Here is an 18,518-nt window from a genome sequence, read left to right as displayed (position 1 = left end):
TGCTGTAGTGTGCAATATGTTATTTGCATAGTACTCGAGCACTACCAGCTGCATTAGTGCTGCTTCGCAATAGGGTGTAGCCAGAAATTGTAGCCCTGTAGCAACACAAGTGCTTAACCAGTGTTGAGACCATCTGTGTTTATCTGTGGACTGAGTAGTGATTAAGGTTGTGTACTGATGAAATGTGGCTCAGCCTGTCAAGGTGGTGTAACTCTAGAAGATGGTCTTAACCAAGCTTTGGTGGGGAAAAGTGGGGAAAAAAGTTCACTGAGAAATGTAACCTTTGCTTTGCATTTAAGGTTATTTTAAACCTGGGATCTAAATGCTGTTCTATGTCAGCTGTTGACTTGCTGTACTTAACAGAAGATCTTACAATGGATCTGTAGGAAACATGACTTTTTTTTTTTTTTCCTCCCCTCTCCTTCTAGGACTTTGAAGAATATCCTGAACATAGAACAAACTTCTTCTTGCTACTCCAGGCTGTAAATTCTCATTGCTTCCCAGCATTCCTGGCCATTCCACCTGCACAGTTCAAACTTGTTCTGGATTCTATTATTTGGGCTTTCAAACATACAATGAGAAATGTTGCAGATACAGGTAAATGGAGGTGTTTAATATGCAGACTTTGTTCGCAGTATCAGGTATTTTCTGGTAGAACGCTGTTTTCTTGGCATCTTTTTCTTTAGTCAAACTCAGCATTCCAGTCACGTGATTCTGTACTGCATTTGCACAAGAATAATATTCTGTCTCAACTTCAAGTTGTCAGCCAGGTATACATTAATGGGCTGAAATCCTTGAATGCTGTTTCACTCCGTAGCTGTAAGGGAGCACTGTTACGGTTTCTGCTTGCTTTCTTTCCCATGTGAGGGTTGGCACTTTTCTGAAATGGCTGAACTGATGCAACAGCTCACTGCTGCTAAAACTGGTGTAACAGCTCTACTTTTGTAGTGCTGCCTGCGGTGTTTGAGTTAATACCTCAGTAAGACAGTTGCTCAGTAACGACTGAAAAGTCCAGCAGAAAAGTGAATGGTTGGGTTTGGGGGCTGAACTCATGGTCTGGGAGTGAGCCACGGCGTAGAGAAAGGGAAACACCTTAGCTTGTTAAGAAGCTGGGTTAGGCTTCCTTTGGATAACAGCAAGCTGTTTAAACTTAGGATGAAATTTCACGGAGTGTATCACTTTGTTTAACAGACTTGAGTAATTCAAAAGCCTTCCAGAATGACAGTTATCAAGGGAAATTAGGAGAGGCTATATAAAAGTCTTAAATTCTAAAAACATTATTTTTTAACATCTTGAGCTTAGTGCACTGTGTCTTGACTTACTGGATAAAAAAAAATAGTTGTGAAGTCATTTAGTTTTTAGCCAATTGTCTTGTATCAGTGTTTGGAAGGGATGGGGATAAAAGATACCTTTCAGTTGCATTTCACCTAGTAAAGTCATTTTAAGTTTTCATGTAACTCCAGAAGTTAAAACATTTTTCTCTTCTTAAACTAGTAAACACTTCTTTTGGGTAGAGGGTTTCTCTCTCCTTCATTAGGACCAATAAAGTGATGTGATTGGTTCTTTATGCTTCTGTCATCTAATAATGCGAATGAAACCGGTGTGCCACATAAAAGTGGCTTTAGCCCTCTCGTGGCTACTTGAGGAGGTGCCTGAGAAAAGAACTGCACATGTAATAACTTGTCTTTTTGCTGCCTGTCAGAATTTCTGGGGATATTTGTATTGCTTTGGAAAAGGCAGAAATACACACAGAAGTTTTAATACTGTTCTGTTGGTCAACTTAGTTTTTTAATGCATGTTTTCCAGGTCTTCAAATACTTTATACTCTACTACAGAATGTTGCACAAGAAGAGACTGCTGCCCAGAGTTTCTATCAGACGTATTTCTGTGATATCCTTCAGCACATTTTCTCAGTTGTAACGGACACCTCGCACACTGCTGGTAAGAAGGCATATATATGAGCCGGTTGGTGAAAACAATCCTTTTGAACATCAAAATAATGTTACACATCCTGTTGTGAATAATAATGGCACATCTGTCTTTGATCTGTTCAGGTTTGACAATGCATGCATCCATCCTTGCATACATGTTCAACTTAGTAGAAGAGGGAAAAATAAGTACTCCATTAAACCCTGGAAATCCAGTGAACAACCAAATGTTTATTCAGGAGTATGTTGCTAATCTTCTCAAATCTGCGTTTCCTCACCTGCAGGAGTAAGTGTGCCGTGATTCTTTAATACTTTTAAGTGGGTTCTTATGTCTTGAAATACTAACTGATGTGTTTACTCTTAGTGCCCAGGTTAAGCTGTTCGTAACGGGACTCTTCAGTTTAAACCAGGATATTCCTGCCTTCAAGGAACACCTAAGGGATTTCCTGGTCCAAATCAAGGTATGTGTGGCATGTTTTTTTTTTTTCAAGAAATGAAAAATGATTTTTCAGCAGGATGATATTGTTGGCAAGTACTTGGACAGTGTTCATTCAGTGTTTGTTTAGGAGACCCAAGTTGTTTTGGAGCTGTTGAAAATGTAGGGAGAACTCTGTCAAACGGCTTGCATGACTCTGGGGTATCATAATCTCTTTCAGTGTGATTTAACTTTATAAATTGGGCTTAAACATCATCGCTTGTGCTTTACGCTGTGCATACAATTCGTATGTCTAAAGATGGCTGCAAAACTTACTCTAATGGGAAATAAAGCAAGCTGATTTTTACCCAGGTTTTGTTTCAGTTCTGCTTGGGATTGGGACATGTTTTGAAACTTGGTAGAGTAATGCTATGCTTTTATTTTTCAGAAGATGCTAGAATTCAGGAAGATTGTAGGAGAGAGTTTCTAAATTAGTTTTGAGACTGCAATCTCAAAATTGCAGTCTCAATTGTATATCAAAATTGTAACGCTATTGCTTTATGGTGATGCGCTCCAAACGCTGGGTTACTACGGCATCCTGTTCTGTAACACATAGTGAAAATCTTAGAAAGGAATGCAAAATACTTTATCAATTCTGACCTTAGGAACAGAAAGCAAAACAAGCAAATACTCTGGCAGGGAATGTGAAGGGAAGATGTTTTCTATATCATTATGGATTTTGGAAGCTTATTACTGTGCTGCCTAAAGCATTTGACAATCAACTAATGATTTTCTGTGAATTATACAGGAATTTGCAGGTGAAGACACATCAGACTTATTCTTGGAGGAAAGAGAAACAGCCCTTCGGCAGGCTCAAGAGGAGAAGCATAAACTTCAGATGTCTGTACCTGGCATCCTTAATCCACATGAAATTCCCGAGGAGATGTGCGATTAAAAAAAAAAAAAAATAAAACAAGTTTTGCAGTTTTCTTTCTGTACAGCTACTTTGTTGTGATAGAAGAAAACAGCACTTGGATATTTGTTGACCAAAATGATGCCAATTTGTAAATTAAAATGTCACCTAGTGGCCCTTTTTCTTATGTGTTTTTTGTATAAGAAATTTTCTGTGAAATATCCTTCCATTGTTTAAGCTTTTGTTTGGTCATCTTTATTTAGATTTGCATGAAGTTGAAAATTAAGGCATTTTCAAAGTAATTACTTCATGCCCATTTTGTGGCTAAGGGGAAAATAGGCAAAACATAACTTGTAAAAGACTATATTGCAAAATAATACAATTTCCTGTAAGAGTATCGATTTTTAATTCGGGATCATTTTCTTTCTAGTCTGTCCTGCAGTCTAGGAGAAAAAGGTAATGAGTAAACCAGATTGAATTAATTGTTAAGCAGAGGATTATAGTGCTGCATTTGTTTTGATCAGTTAGCAGCTTTTTGGACTGAGTGGTAAGGCTAGGCTACATGTATTTGCAAGTTGTATGGCAAGTTTGCAGCAAGATCATGTGCATATCATCCCATTGTAAAGCAACTTCTAAAGAGTATGGGAACACAGTACAGTTAGTTATTTTTACACAGTTCTTTTGTTTTTGTGTGTGTGCTGTCGCTTTGTCGACAACAGCTTTTTGTTTTCCTCAATGAGGAGTGTTGCTCATTTGTGAGCCTTCATTAACTCGAAGTGAAATGGTTAAAATATTTATCCTGTTAGAATAGGCTGCATCTTTTTAACAACTCATAAAATAAAAAAAAAAAAAAAAAAAACTCTGGCTTTTGAGATGACTTATACTAATTTACATTGTTTACCATGCTGTAGTGCTTAAAGAACACTACTTAAAAGCAAAATAAACTTGGTTTACATTTATTTTTCTTTCTTCGGCTTATTCTTTTATTGGATGAAAATGCTGTGATCGTATTTAAGATTTGTATCCTGAAGGCATAGGAAGAAAGAGTTCCTTGAGGTCTAGATAACTTGCTTCTGGCTTGCCTCATCTCAAGGACTTTGGCCGTGCTTGAAGCTAACGTGAACTAAGTTGGGTTCCATTTGGAAGTACAGTAGCTGTTCTGACTTACCTTCACGAGTAAATATTCCATGCTGCGTTACAGGAGTAAGGTACTCTTGCTCGCTTGCTCTCTCTGGACTCTTTGCAATTTATTTCAAAGAGGTATTGCACTGTATCTTGACTAAACAGTTGATGCTAGTACATGTTAATAACACATGTAGACGAGATCTACAGTTATTTTTCTACCTAAAGTTTTGTAGTTAAATGATTTTCACAGATTTATGAAGTACAGATACGAAAAGCGGTGTGAACACTAAGATTGTGTACAGTCTTGGCTTCCCCATTTTTGTAATGTCTCGTCTCTGTTTTCTAACAGTTGATGTTAAGCTCTCCCAAAGTTTTTTCCATTTATTTGGTCTCTAATCTTAAGATTGTTACTATGATGCAAAGTATAGCCGTTCATGCAGAGCTGTAAAACAAGGTTAGACAGCTGTGGAGGTGTTTTATGTAAGTTTGGATACTGTAGTTAACTTTGTGCTGTATATTCCTTTTGAAGTAGAAGTGCATGGGTTAGCAGTGTTCATGTAGATTTTAGCTGTGACCGGAATGTTTCCAGTCTTAAGTATTGGCCCCTTTCTGTTGGTGAACATCTCTCCCCTTGTTTTACTTAGCTGGCCCTAAAAAAGCACAGCTGCTTCTGCCTGAAGGTCATCTGGCAATAGAGATGTTGTGAGCTGGCAGTTGCTGATCTTTGGAGAGAAGGTTCCCCAAACCCTTTATGGCTAGGACTTAGAATACGGCCTGCCAGTACTGTTAATTATTTTGATAGTTACAGAACTCATTTCGTTCTCTCCTTAAAGCTCATGATTTAAGCTTTTTCATGTCTTCCTGTCCTGTTGATGTATAGCTTTCTGTTCTGCTCTGTGAAGGCGGTATCATCTTTAATAGGCAGTTTAAAGTAAAATATTTGAAGTGCTGTTGAAGGGCGCATTCGGAATGGACATTAAATGGCTTGTGACCGGGCTGAGCCGCAGCATTATAGAGCTACAGATTATCAAAAGCTGTGCAGAGAAGTAAGAAAATCTTATTAAAATGGAAATAAATACCACCGATAGCGTGATGTCAGAATGATCGTCTCCCATGAGTCACAGAACTAAATACTGAATTGGTTCTGACATGCAGTGGCATTAACTGCGTTGAAAATTAGTTTTGAACAAAAATGCACATATGCTCTTATGCATGTTACTTCTTTCCGTATTTAAGATTCAGATTAGTCTGCGGCTCGTGGTCTGGTTGTTTACTGAAGAATTAAATCTGACCTAAACGCTCAAACAACAAACCTGAAATGTATTTTTAAAGTTGATTCAGAGAAGAGATGTTTCAGTATTTTGATACCTTTGGGATTATCTAGTAACAAAATTTTAATCTTAGTTTTTGCTTCCCTTTTAGATCTGAAAACTTAACTGTGGTCTTGTTATCGTAAGAATCGGTGCCTTTCACTGATCTCTGCAGATGCTATAAAAATGCAGCTTATGCAGAGTTCTGGATACCGTTAAAGATTTGACTTGTGTGTGTGTGCATATTTCTAGTGCAGTTATCCTGAATGTGGAAAAAACCAATTACAATGTACATCTAAGAAAGTTCCAGTTCTAATGCACACTCTGTAAATTTAAAATACATGGATAAAAAGCATGAACCATCATATAAACATCTACGTAACTTGTAATTATATGTAAACCAATGTTTTGTGCATATTTCTATACAGATTTTTTTAAAAAAAATGCCACTTGTGTACTCCAGGTACATTCATAAATACAAATATTACAGGGTGTTTTCTGTGTTTACATGAATTGATTGCCTGTTAGCTGATGAAGACACCCCCAAGTACTTGTTTCAGACTACCATGATGTGTTTGCTACTGTAACTGAAGCAGATTATTTTCCAAAGCATTTTAGGTTAGTTTGGTGTTTTTTTGTTTTTTTTTTTTTTAAACTAGAATAATTTGGTGTGTGTTAATCTGATTGGTTAAGTGAACTATTTTCCAATAAAGCTAATATTTATGCAAAAAAAAGCTTTAGAAATGCTCATCTCTCACGGAAGCTTGAAGAGTTACTTCTAATAGTTTTTAGCACTGGAAAGGCCATAAGGCTTCAGCTGTGGGTTTCTTAATAGGAAAAAAAGATTAGGAAAAGATGCTGAAAAAATAATGCATTAAAATGTAGAGAGGCTGACTAAAGTGAGGAACTCGTGTCAGTGCTGTACTGTGAGTAGGGGCCAGCCTGTCCCGTAGTCCGTTTATCATTGGATAAATGATGACTACTGGTCCAAGACTTGGGGGTACTTTTTCTATTTGCTGGAAGATACAGCTAGACTTTTTCCCTTTCTCCCCACCTAATAGGTTTGTCTCCAAATGGTACAGAGCAAAATTGAAATGTTGGAGATAACTTTTTAAAAACCCTTTTGGTGCCAAAAATGGGTAAAGGAACATACCTCTCCCTTCGTCTGCCCTTCCCAAATGTACCTCTGCACTTGACTCCTTGACACTGATTTATTTTTAGACTTTCAGATTTAGGAGATCCTTGCTTCGTTGTTCAAGGCTGATTATGGCCAGCAGTGTTCCCCTGGGAAAGGGCTTAGCCACTCCAGTTGAGGGATTCATTTTTCAGGTAAGATTTCACATACAATGCACCTTAATTATTTAAAGCACGTGAAATCACTGATTCCGTACATACATACCTGCCCTGTGTGCTGCTAGCGGTCTCTCTACATGCGTTTCTCACTACCTGTGAGTGCTTGTTTGTACTTTAAGTGGGTGCAAGAAAACAGAGCGCTGAGGAAAGATGGGCTTGAGGAGGAATGTTTTGGAAGTTAAGAGTATGGATGAGAAGGACAGAAGTCACAGATAAAAACAAGACACACTTTCACTTTTATGTACCTCTTTCACCTTTATTTACCCCTTGTAAGTTAAAAGTTAAACAGCACTTTTTCCTAGGCAATACATTGGGTAGTCTCTTCCAAGTTCTCCATCAAAATATGTCAAGGGGCATTTTTTTTTTTTTAAAAAATTGTGAACACCTTTTAAATCTTAACTCTTTAAATACTGTCTCAGTTTTTTCCTGAGTCTTGAGAAGCCTGTAGTCTTTCATTGATTCTGTAATTTCAGCAAAGACTATCAGGAAGAATTGGCTGATTTAGGTTGGAGGGTGGGGGGAGGAGTTAAAATGGTTTTCTCTGATGTGATTACACAACAAGGTGAAGTGCGTATGTGTGCTGCAAAGAGCTGACTGCAGCCCCCTTATTACCACTGCTGGTTATTTTAACATGTACATTAATAACCAGGCAGTAATGACCAGTTTTCTCTTGTGGCATCTCTTCAACATTAGATCTAGCTTGAGCATTTTTGCATCAACCTTCATAACTGGCTTTATGAACAACTCAAAGCTCTTTGCGATTAGCTTGGGAACTCCCTTCCCCAGAGCTTTTACCTCTGAGCAGTTTGCTTTCAGGGGTAACTTGGAACGTGCAACTGTGCAATCGTAAAAGCAAAGTTCTTCAAAGGAACATTGTAAACGTGTGCTTTACCAGTAAAAAGTCCGGAAGAAGTCCAAAATGTTCCAGAAAAGCTGTCTGTGTGCTCTCTCTTTGACTGGTTAGATGGTTCAGTTGCTGATGGCACCGTCACTCATGCTCAGACAAGTAGCTGTTGTCTTGCTTTCAAATCAAAGGGATGAGATGACCAGTCATCTGACAAACACTTTATAGACTGAAATAATAAAAATGAAGATTGAAACACTGTGGGATATTATTCCAGGATGAGGTTGAACGTGGGTACAATCCTCAGACTGTCTCATCTGGAAGAAGCAGTGGTAGACTAGTAGCACCGAATCTCAGGCTAGCACAGTCACATCTCCACCAGACCGTTATGGGTACAAAAGTACTCAAACAAAATCACTTTGAATTACTAACCAAGATTACAGCTTAAGGAACAGCCTCGAAGATGGAGTCTGAAACCACTTCAAAGTTGGAGCTTGCCCTGTTTCCCTGGGTGTACAGGGTGGGTGATTCCTACCGCACCCAATAGCTGGTAATAACGTTTATTAGAATGCAGATTTTCCTACTAAAATGCGGAGCAGCCAGTTAGCCGATTATGGAGCAAGCTGTTCAATGTAGCTTGGTGGTGTAGTGTGCATTATATATGCTTACATGACATGTTCTTGGCCTAATAGACAGGGCTATGAATTATTTTGAGAGTATTCTCTAATATTCGGTGTAAGTCAAACTAATTGAATTTGTCTTCACAAGGTGCTGTGACATCAAAGTCTAGTTAGACATGAACCTTCTTAAAAAGTTTAAAATGCTAATAGGGCAGTGAAAGTCAAGTCCTGAAACTTAAAAGTGTGTAAATTGAAACTGATTCTGTTGCACTTCAGCCAAGTTCATTGGTGACATTACATTATGCAGGCAGAGACTTCCTTCAGTGAAATGAAGGATTTCCTAGGCAATGGATTCCAGCCGTTTCCAGCATCATTCCAGACTAGAGGTGTCAGATATGACTGGATTGGCTGGAATTCACCTTTTTGACACTATCCTCTCTACAGCAGAAATTACTTACTTGCTTTCCCGCTGTCACAGCCCCCATCTCTTAGCATCTGCTGAATTACTGGTAGTTTACCATTCATTGTAAATCATGGCAGCAGAGGAGTAAACATGGAACCCACTTGGCTATTGCTGCTAGAGGAATGGGAACCTACAGCAGAGCAACAGAAAGTTCAAACAGAAGATAATTCAGTAATCCTGCATCAGACAAAGCTCTGGCTAAAGTAGTCAACATAATGTTAAAAAAAAAAAAAAGTTTAAGTTTTTCACATTCCACAGTTACTATTCTGAGGTCAAACAACCAACTATGGATGTTCATATAGAAAACAAAGGCTTAAAAATACAAAGTATGAGGCAAGTGAGGAGAAGCTAAAGTGTCCCAAAGCAGGAACAGGCACAGTGACCAGTCTTACTACCTCAACCCCTAATCAATCTCAGAGTTGTTCTTTATTTTGTTTTGTGGGTGGGTGTTTTGGTTTTTTTATTTTGGTGAATGGTTAACTCCATCTTCACCTTAAAGAAAAACAGGACTACAGCATTAGTTCAGTACTGGGACACAGTGGGACATGAATTTTGGAAAATAAATATATCCTCAAACTCTTAATCCAGTCCTAAGTTTGGATTTAGAATTTTAGTTTTGCTCAGGTCTTGCATTTATCTAAGTTACTCCTCTAGAAGAACTGTGCTGGCAGTTTACCAGAGCAAATATCTCCAGATGAGGAGCGTTGCAGTCAAGGGAAGGAAAGCCGGGCCTCCTGGGGATCAAACAACCTTGCAAAAATGGCACATGAGGATAGAATAAAGGTCAAGAGAAAAAAAGCAATGCATAGAAGAGCTGGAGGCTGATGATCACTGTAACCAGGCCAGTTATAGCTCCTGTTGTCTCCTGCTTGGAAGCTAACATTTAATTTAAAAAAATGCAATTTCATCTCTATTAAAAAAAAAAAAAAAAAAGTTCTTGTGTGCAGTAAAAAGAATTTGGCTGGCGATATTCCAGTCTGCACAAAAGCAGGAGTGACTCAAGGTCACTCATACTCTTCTGTTGTATTCATTGAACTTGGCATGTGATATCACGCTTCAAAAGGCCCCTTCCTTGTGCTGACTCTGGCGTTTATGTGGCGTTGCAGTCAGATCAAAGAGCTGATTTGTCAGGAAAACAATCTTTTAAGATGTTTTGGCAGTGAATTTTGGTTCTGTTATAAAATTTACTGTAAGGTCTGTATAAGGAAGGCAGAGGGGAAAGAAAAGTGCGAATTCAAATAATTATGCAGATTGTGGAACTACGCTTTCAATCAAAAAACACGGTCTTTTTCCAGATGCAGACAACTCACTTCTATCGTATAGCTACTGACTGATTCCATGCTAGCGGGAATACCTGTGCAATACGATGTTAAAGGTTAAGAAAGCAAATAAGCATGACTTCTTGGAGATACAGGGTTTATATTATTTTGCTGTGACAAAGTTAAGATACTTTCTAAGCTTCTCTTTGTATAGCTCTGGCTTCCAACTTCACTAAGTTCAATTTTGATAATGTTAAGTAGTAAAGGGTGTTTCAGCAAATTAAGATGGATAATGATTCAGAAATTGGCATATTGCGAAGACAACTCATGAAAGCTGTGAAAAAAATGACACGCAGAAGAAAGATAACTGAAATAATCTCAGACACATAAGACAGCACATCGAGTGAAAAATGACATGTGTATACACAACATGAAAGCTTCTTGATCCACCTTTGATGCATCTCAGGCTTTGAAAGCAGCACTGTAGAAAAGAAAGGTGAAGGAAAGGTGGCTGGTACCTTAATTCAGGCATGAGCAGAATGTGGTAATTGTAATATTCTGGACTGCTCTTTTATTTTTCCATTACACAACTTTTCAAGCTGTCTGGAAGAGATCACACAACCAAAAAAGGCCTTAGAGGGTCCAGTATGTCTGTGTCATTTTAATAACATTGTCATAACAATGTCTCTGTCATTTAATAACATTTTAATAACCGGTGTGGTGATTTTGTTATTAAAGTAGTTAGTGGTGGCTAGATTTCTGTCTATCAACAGAAAATAGGTTGTTTAGAGAAGACTATGACTGTCAGGAATTAGAACATAGCTAAGGGAGAAAGATCAGTAAAAAGTCTCGGGGAAGTTTTTAGTTTATTTACTCACAGTCCTCCTCCTGTCTTTTATATTGGTATCTTTTGTTATTCTCAGGAATCCTGTTTGGAAGATACTTGCAGTAACCTATGATGTGAATCAAAGTGACAGACAAGAAGGAATCTGTGTCTCTTGTAGACTCTCAAAGTTAGTTTTCTGTATTAATTTAGTAAATGGAAATTTCAGCAGGGACTGTTTAAGAATAGCTATTCTTGTTGATAACCCTAACTTGGAAAGTATTTTAAAAGTATAGTAGTGACAAGAAGCCTGGGTGAAAGATCATTCCAGTATATTCCTGACTTCCACAGTAGTTGTTGTAGCTGAGGCTAGGTCTACTGAGTACAATAACAGTAGTGGACTTGTCTTAGCTTAACAAATGGATACTTGAGGGTTGTTCGGAGGAGAGCATTCTCTGCACTTGAGTGGGAGGTTATGTATACAACCACCACTGCTGGGATCAGCCTGGGTAAATATGCTTATGGTAACAGAAAAAAAGGACTGCATTTCCACAATGACATCAGACTTTTATATTTCTTCCACTTCAGTCAGTCACTGAGGAACTCAAAAGAGCTGTTTTTTTTTTTTTTTTACCCCTAATTTGGCAATTTTGATTAATTTCACTTTCTACTAAACTACACTGCATCTGCATTGCGGCTATTAATAGATTTGTTTCCTTAATCCTATGTACAAGTCGGTAAAGCAGAAGCATTCGGAATAATACAGTAACTCACCACTGGGTGGTACTACAGAAGTAAAAACCACCCCACGGCACTACAGAAGTGCCTACTTCGGGGAGGAAAAGCCGCCAAGATCCATCGTGTGGATACGGATATATTACTTGGACCTGGGAGAGGGAGCATGCGAGTGTGCAAGATTAATGGATGGCAAAAAAAAAAAGGGGGGGGATGGGGTCTTTTGCGGAAAATTGCCATTCCCCTGAAAATTTGTCTTCAGGGGGGCGGAAATCTTGTTCAAAGTGTGCCCAAGATAGAGTTAACTGAGGTAATAATTTGAATCAGCGTAAATTCCGTAACTTTAAGTGAAGTTGTTTCGTTTATTTTTTAAGAAATCTTAATTATTTCGAGAAATTGACTTTCCCTTTCCGTGAAAAGGCGGTACTTCCAACTACTCACAGATACCGTACTTGCCATTAGACATTTATTAGGCAGGGTCACTTTCCAAGGGGAGGGGGAAAGCAGGGTCGAGCACTCGGCCACACACGAGGTAAACCCAATTTTCCGCGTACAGCGCTACCGCAGCACCGCAACCGCGCATTTTCGGGAGGCCGGCAGAGGAAGCGCCCGCAGGCGCCTGTCCCTTCGCCTGCCCTCAGCCGGGGCTGGGCGGAAAGCAGATGGCTGACGGCTCTTCCGCGCCCCGCCGGCGGAAAACGCCAATAATTACCAGAAGACGACAGCCCCGAAAACCCGCCTAGAAGCAGGACGCTTCCTTCCGACGCAGCGCGCCCGCCGGAGCCGGCCGCCGTGTGCTAAGCGCTCCCTTCAGGCCGGAGGTCCCACAGGGCCGCCGCGCTCCCTAGGCCGGCCGCAGCTGCCCCGCCGTGCGCAGCCATAACGAGGAGGGAGTAGCCGGGCCGCCCTCGACACCCGCGGCCCGCTCCGCGGCCAGCCGGCCGAGACCGCCTCGGGAACCGTCCTCGGGCAACTCGGGGAGAGGCGAGCGCGGCGGGGGAGCGAAGCGGGGCGCGCAGGGGGAGTCCTGCGGCGGTGGAGGCCGCTCCCCTGGCCCTGTCACGGTCGGCGTGTGCGCGGTGCTGGAGGAGACCGACCCCCCCCGCGGGAGGCGGGAAGAGGGCAGGGAAACGCGCTTCCCGCCCTACCCCGGCCGCGCGCCCAGCCGCAACCGCCGCCGCCGCCGCCATTTTACCCTCCCGGCCCCGGCTGCCGGCCCGCCCCCTTCCTCCTCCTCCCCGCTCGCCAGCCCGCCGCTCGGCCCGGGGTGGGAAGGCGGGGCGAAAGGGAAGGGAGGAGGGGACTCGGCCACCTTCGCCTCCTGCCTGGTCGGAAACTGCCGAGCTGAGCCCGAGCGCCCTGTCCCCCCTCGCTCCCGTCCCCTCCTCCTCCTTCCCCCTCAGCAAAATGGCGGCGCGTGGAGTCACTGGGAGCCAGTGAGTGACTCGGCTTCTCCTCCCCGCCGCCGCCGCTACCGCCGCCGCCACAGGCTCATTTGCATTGATCAGCCGCCCCATCCCCCCCTCCCCCGGATCCCGGACCGGCCCCTGCCTCTCCCCCCCCCCCCCTTCTCTTCCTATTCCTTCCCGCCCCCTCCTTCCCCTCCCCCCCCGACTGACCCCCGCCCCGGCCCCCATCAATCATCAATCAGCAGCACCGAGTGGATCAATCAATGGTCGGGAGGAGGCGGCGGCGGCGGCTGCTGCTGTTAATGAACAATGTGTGAGAGCTGCGCCGAGCTGCTGGAGGTGTTAAATGAGAGTAAGTGCGGCCGCCCTCCCCCGCTACCCTCCCCCCCAACACTCCTCGCCCCGGGCCGGGACCCCACATACCCTCCTCTACACGGGCTGGGTTATAACCCCGCTTCATCTCCTTCCTCACCCCCCCCCCCCCCCCTTTGCCTTTCCCCGCTCGCCGCCTGGCTCGGGCCTCCTGGGCGCGGGGTTACCTCTTTCTCTGCGGGGTGGCCATGGAGGGAGAAGCCTGCCCTGCTCTGCGGCTCCTTTCCCCCCTTTCCCTCCTCTCCGTACCGGGGCCGGGCGACTTGCGGCCTGGGGCGGGTGCGCCGAGGGGCTGTCCCCGCCGGGCCTTCCGCAGAGCTCCCCCCCCCTTTCCCCCTTTCCCGCCTGCCCCCCGGGTGTCTGCGTGTGGGGCCGGGCGGGGACGCGACCCTGCCGCTGGCCTGAGCAGCCCGCTCCTCGCCCTGCATCCCCGGGCAGCCGCAGCGGGGCCTAGCAGCTCCCGGCTGGGGCTGAGGAGGTGCCTGGGAGCCGCTCCGCTGGCTGCCGAGCAGCTGGAGGCCGGGCCTGGGCTGGGTCCCTTTTAAGCAGCAGACAAGGCGGCTCTGAGTGATCCTGCCTCCCCCCTCCCCCTCGCCTGCCCGCGGTGCGGTGTGGCGGTGGGGGAGAAGGGCCGCGGCGGAGGTGGTTTTCGGGTACCGATTTTTCCGAAGCGACTGCTTGGCGCTGTGAGGGAACCGGCGCCTAAAGGAGCCTGGCTCGGCTTGGCGAGGGCCGGGCTGCCGGGGGGGGGGAAGGAGCTCCCGGGTGTTTCGCTTTGGGGGTGGTCTCTTGCTTCCTTCCGAAGTTTCCTCTTTACAGGTGTTTCCTAAACAGCCGGGAGGGTCGGAGGGTTAGTACGGCAGGTATTCCTCCCGGCACGGCTGAAATCCGACTGCGTTTTGGGCACGAAATCCCCTTTACCCCCATGCAGCAGGCCTCGTGTATCCCTTGGAACCTGCTCGCGGTTCTCCGTGGCAGGCAAGGTGCCTTCCCAGCTTCTCGGAGGCTTGTCTCTGTGCACTGCTTCATGAACAAAGACTAAAAAACATGATTTGTGGAGATGCTGAGGAATTTAACGAACTTACCAGCTGAAGTTTGTGATTAGCGGGAAGTTTAGCTATCTCAAATCCTCAGCATTTTTTCCTGGTTGCACGCTGCGGTCTGCTTAGAGGTGAATCGTGTTCCAATGAAGTGAAGCACAGAAGGCTTCCTAGAACAGGATTTGGGTACAGTTTTCTTTTTCGTAACTCTTGTGAGGCCCAATTGCACGTGGTGTTTGTTCTTTCCCAAGACAGGCGAGTGGATACTATGGTAGTTGAATGTTAGCCTCTTTCTTGCTGGGGAAATACGATATTCAGTGATGGCCAGCATTTTATTTGAAAAGTAAAAATGTATGTGCAAAACTAACGTTCAGGAGAGGCTGGAATAAATCAGATTAAAAGGTTAACGTCAGAGAAGTGTTGGGTTGTTAAAATTGTTTGCCAAGTTTGGCTAGGCTTGTAATTCCAATATCTTGTTTTGAACAATCGCTGTGATGTTTACTGAATTTAGCATGCATATCTTATCCTCCTCAACTGGAGAGGTGGGGAATATGTTGGTGTTATAGACTGAATGCTTATTTAAATGGTAGGTTCAAAATAAGCCTAAACTAGCAATGGTATACCGATGACAGCTGTTTGTTGGAAGAGATGACTTCGCTTGGCTTTGGCGGATTGCTAATCATTGTTTAAACTTGATCAAGATTGGGATGATAAAATAGAAAAAAGTTGTAATGTTAAACTTAGTATTTCAAGAAATCTCTGGAATTCCAGTACGAGTTTACTTTTAGGACCATTTTAAGGTAATTGGGATTTAGGCAGCTAGATATTCCCTTATAGATAAAGCAGTATCTTAAATCACTTTAGCAGGTTGGTTTGTTTTTTTTTTTTAATGTATAACTAGGGTATGGATAATTTAATGGTTCTGTATAATTTAAGATATAAACCTGCTATTTATGAAAAGGAAATCTGGCTTTTTAAGTCACATTTATTAGGGAAACTATGCACTACTATTGCTATACGGTTAACTTCCAGAAATGCTAGTCAGATAACATCAGGTTTGGCCTTCCATTCAGAGGAACAAGCATAGTTTAAATAAGCTGTAAAAAAATACTATTTTGTGTGTGTGTTTGGATACAAAGGCATGTATGATGGCGCATTGTGCGTGCCACCTACCTTCTCACTCTATGACAATCAGCTGTAAGGGAGGTATACTTACTTTTATAACTTCAAGTTGCGTTCTTTGCATTTCTGAAGTAATGATTAAAGGTAATGTAATGTCAAGCCTCGGTTTTTAAAATGCTGCAGCAAAAATGAAAAGTGGTAGTAAAGAATGAGGTCATGCCCAAAATGTGTGAGCCAGAGACTGCCAACAGTTTCCTTTTCTGCCCGCTGAGCATTTGGGATCGCCTCTTCACTGAAACTACTGAAGCAGTGTTTTGAAAGAGGTCCAGGAAACATAATCTAGTTTGGTTTAGAAATTTCTTGCTAAACTAAATATTTTTACAGGGAACACATACTGCCCTTTGTCTTCGTTTACCCTAATGTTTACAAAATAATTATTTGGTATCAATTGTATGACAGGTCACTTAGTGAATTGACTAACAACTCTTCATGTATTGTTTTGAAAAGAACAGGCGGGAAGTTCCAGTTTTCTTCAGAAGCTACCAGTTTATGGATGACAGAAGGATAGTATTTAACAATTCTGCAAACAGCCAGGTGTTTTATTACAAGCATATTAGTCCCACCGTAAACTGCTGCAATATTAATCCACACCCCATAGCAATGTGCAGAGCTGGAGCTTTTGTCTAGCAGTGACCTTTGTGTAAGCCCAGGGTTGTGTCTTGCTAGAGCTCATTACGAGACTCGGGGTCCTCGGGCCTGATTTTGTAACAGGTAGTCAATGGGCCTTGCTTCTGCAGCACTCGTATGGGCCGTCTGAGATCTCGCGGAACTGGAAACCTCTAGTTTGAAAAACTTACTTTTTGGCCAAAGGTCCATATGCATGCATATGTATATTTAACGCAAAGCTTCATTGCTGTGCTTAATCATGAGAAGTAGGCAATGTTTTATGGACAGAAGCAGCAATGTTGTGGTTTCTCCCGCCCCCCCACCCCATCTTCCCCCCCCCCCCACCCCATCTTTATTTTCAGCATTTGATCTAAGTATGAAACTCAGTAAGTTCCCTGATCTTGAAGTTGTTTCCTGAGAAGTAGTAGTAGTAGTTTCAAGTTATGATTTGATCCAGGAACTCAGTAAAACACAAATTCCTCTATGAAATGCCCAGGCTTTAAGGCAGCTTTTGTGTTGGAAGACAATCTGTTCTTCACTTACAGTAAACAGTAATTTCTTATTGAATGCTCTAGGTACATTAACATCACTTATGCTTTCCCAGGCAGGGGTTTAATAGGAGTAAAGTCTATATAAAATCTGGTCTGATTTCTGAATTAATCTTCTACAACATAAACAATTTTAGTAGCCTTAAATAGGAAAAAAAAAAGACACAATTGTTTACTTTTTAAGATAAGAGCACTTACTTACAAAGTACTTAAGAAAGATTCTCATGGTGTTAATTATAGGGGCTCATTTAAATGTACACGCTTTCTACAGGAAAAATGCATGGAGGACATAATATGCTTTGATGTTAATTTACAGCATTCTGTATCCCAAAATGAACCCTGATATCGACGCACTGTGCATTCCTTGGTTTCTTTGGATGCCGGTTCTTGTCAGTCTAGGAGGGATTATATTGAGTTTCATTTGTTCTTTAGTAATATTTACATTACTGTGCTGTCCAGAGGCCCTAATCAGGATAGTCCTGTTTTGCTAGGCACTGCGCAGATATCCAGATAGTCTTAACCCCAAAGTAAGCCAGAAAATACAGAAATGTAACATGGATTTTTCTGTCTCAAGTCTTACGCCACAGTTTTGCAGGTCACCGTGTCGCACCTGAAGCCACGGTAATAGTTTCCAGCTACCTGTAGAACCATGCTATCACTGGACGCTTACGCCAGCTTCGCTTGAAAGTATGGAGTACATGATGCTCCATGATAAATGTTTGTTGAGTGTAAGATTGTCATTGCGTGCCTGGAAATGCCTCTTCTTAGCTTAAAGTGGAAGTCTGGTTCTCAGACTGGTCCTGAGCCGGCTGTGCTTGTAGTCCTGGCTGCGGCATGTCCCAGAGAGCCTGACTGGGCTTGGTTGCCTAAGAGGCTTCCCGTTGGGACTGCCACTGGTGTTGATGTATGTTGACTTAAAACTCCGTAGAAGGTTCTGGTTTAGGTTTGTTTCGGTTTTTTTTGTTTGGTCTGGTTTCTATAAAAGTAAGGAAAAAAAATTACAACATGGAAAAATAGGTTTTATTATACAGCAGCAGTCATGGTTTTAGGTGACTTTGGTAGGCCTAGGTTATTCCCAGTTCTTGGTTTCTGGGAACTAAGTTTGTTTTCTTCCCAGCATTCTGCTTCACCTACTTCAATGATTGCCCCTCTAGTCTATTTTTTTTTTTTCCTAGCAGCTCTGAAACCTTATAAAATCAGCTCACATTGATGAATAGAGGCTTCTAGGTATTATTCTACTACACAAGCTTGCAGGCCATTTTTCTCGTTATGTTTTCTCTTAAACCTTTAGTAAAACATAAAAATAAAACAAAAAAACCCCACACAATTTACTCAAGCACAAGAGATGGATGTAGACTAATACTGTAGTTTTCAGTCTGTTATCACTGTCAGCTGGCCTGCAGAACTGCTCCCAGTATGATCAGGTCCATAAAACACTTGAGATACTGGAGTGTTTTACTATTTGTATAGCTCCAGGATATACAAATTCAGGATATATAGCCCTGAATTTGGATGCTGAAGATGCTTGACTTGAATTCTTGTCACGTAATTCTGGCATTTAGGAAGTACAAAG

At 42.4% G+C, this 18,518-nt stretch overlaps 1 protein-coding gene across 1 annotated transcript in view; it reads left to right on the top strand.

The window, feature by feature from the left end:
- XPO1 (exportin 1) overlaps positions 1-3,444 on the top strand; it is a 38,553-nt gene extending 35,109 nt beyond the window's left edge. The window contains exons 21-25 of the mRNA XM_075707081.1: positions 429-597; positions 1,807-1,941; positions 2,055-2,214; positions 2,293-2,389; positions 3,152-3,444. Of these exons, the coding sequence (XP_075563196.1) occupies positions 429-597; positions 1,807-1,941; positions 2,055-2,214; positions 2,293-2,389; positions 3,152-3,298 (708 nt within the window). The 3' untranslated portion in view covers positions 3,299-3,444. The remainder of the gene's footprint in view (positions 1-428; positions 598-1,806; positions 1,942-2,054; positions 2,215-2,292; positions 2,390-3,151) is intronic.
- The last annotated feature ends 15,074 nt before the right edge of the window (positions 3,445-18,518 follow it).

The sequence above is a fragment of the Pelecanus crispus genome, chromosome 3, assembly GCF_030463565.1.
Source record: "Pelecanus crispus isolate bPelCri1 chromosome 3, bPelCri1.pri, whole genome shotgun sequence".
In the NCBI taxonomy this organism is placed as follows: Eukaryota; Metazoa; Chordata; class Aves; order Pelecaniformes; family Pelecanidae; genus Pelecanus; species Pelecanus crispus.
The sequence above is the reverse complement of the archived record's forward strand: the minus strand, read 5'-3'. Positions and strand labels throughout refer to the sequence as shown.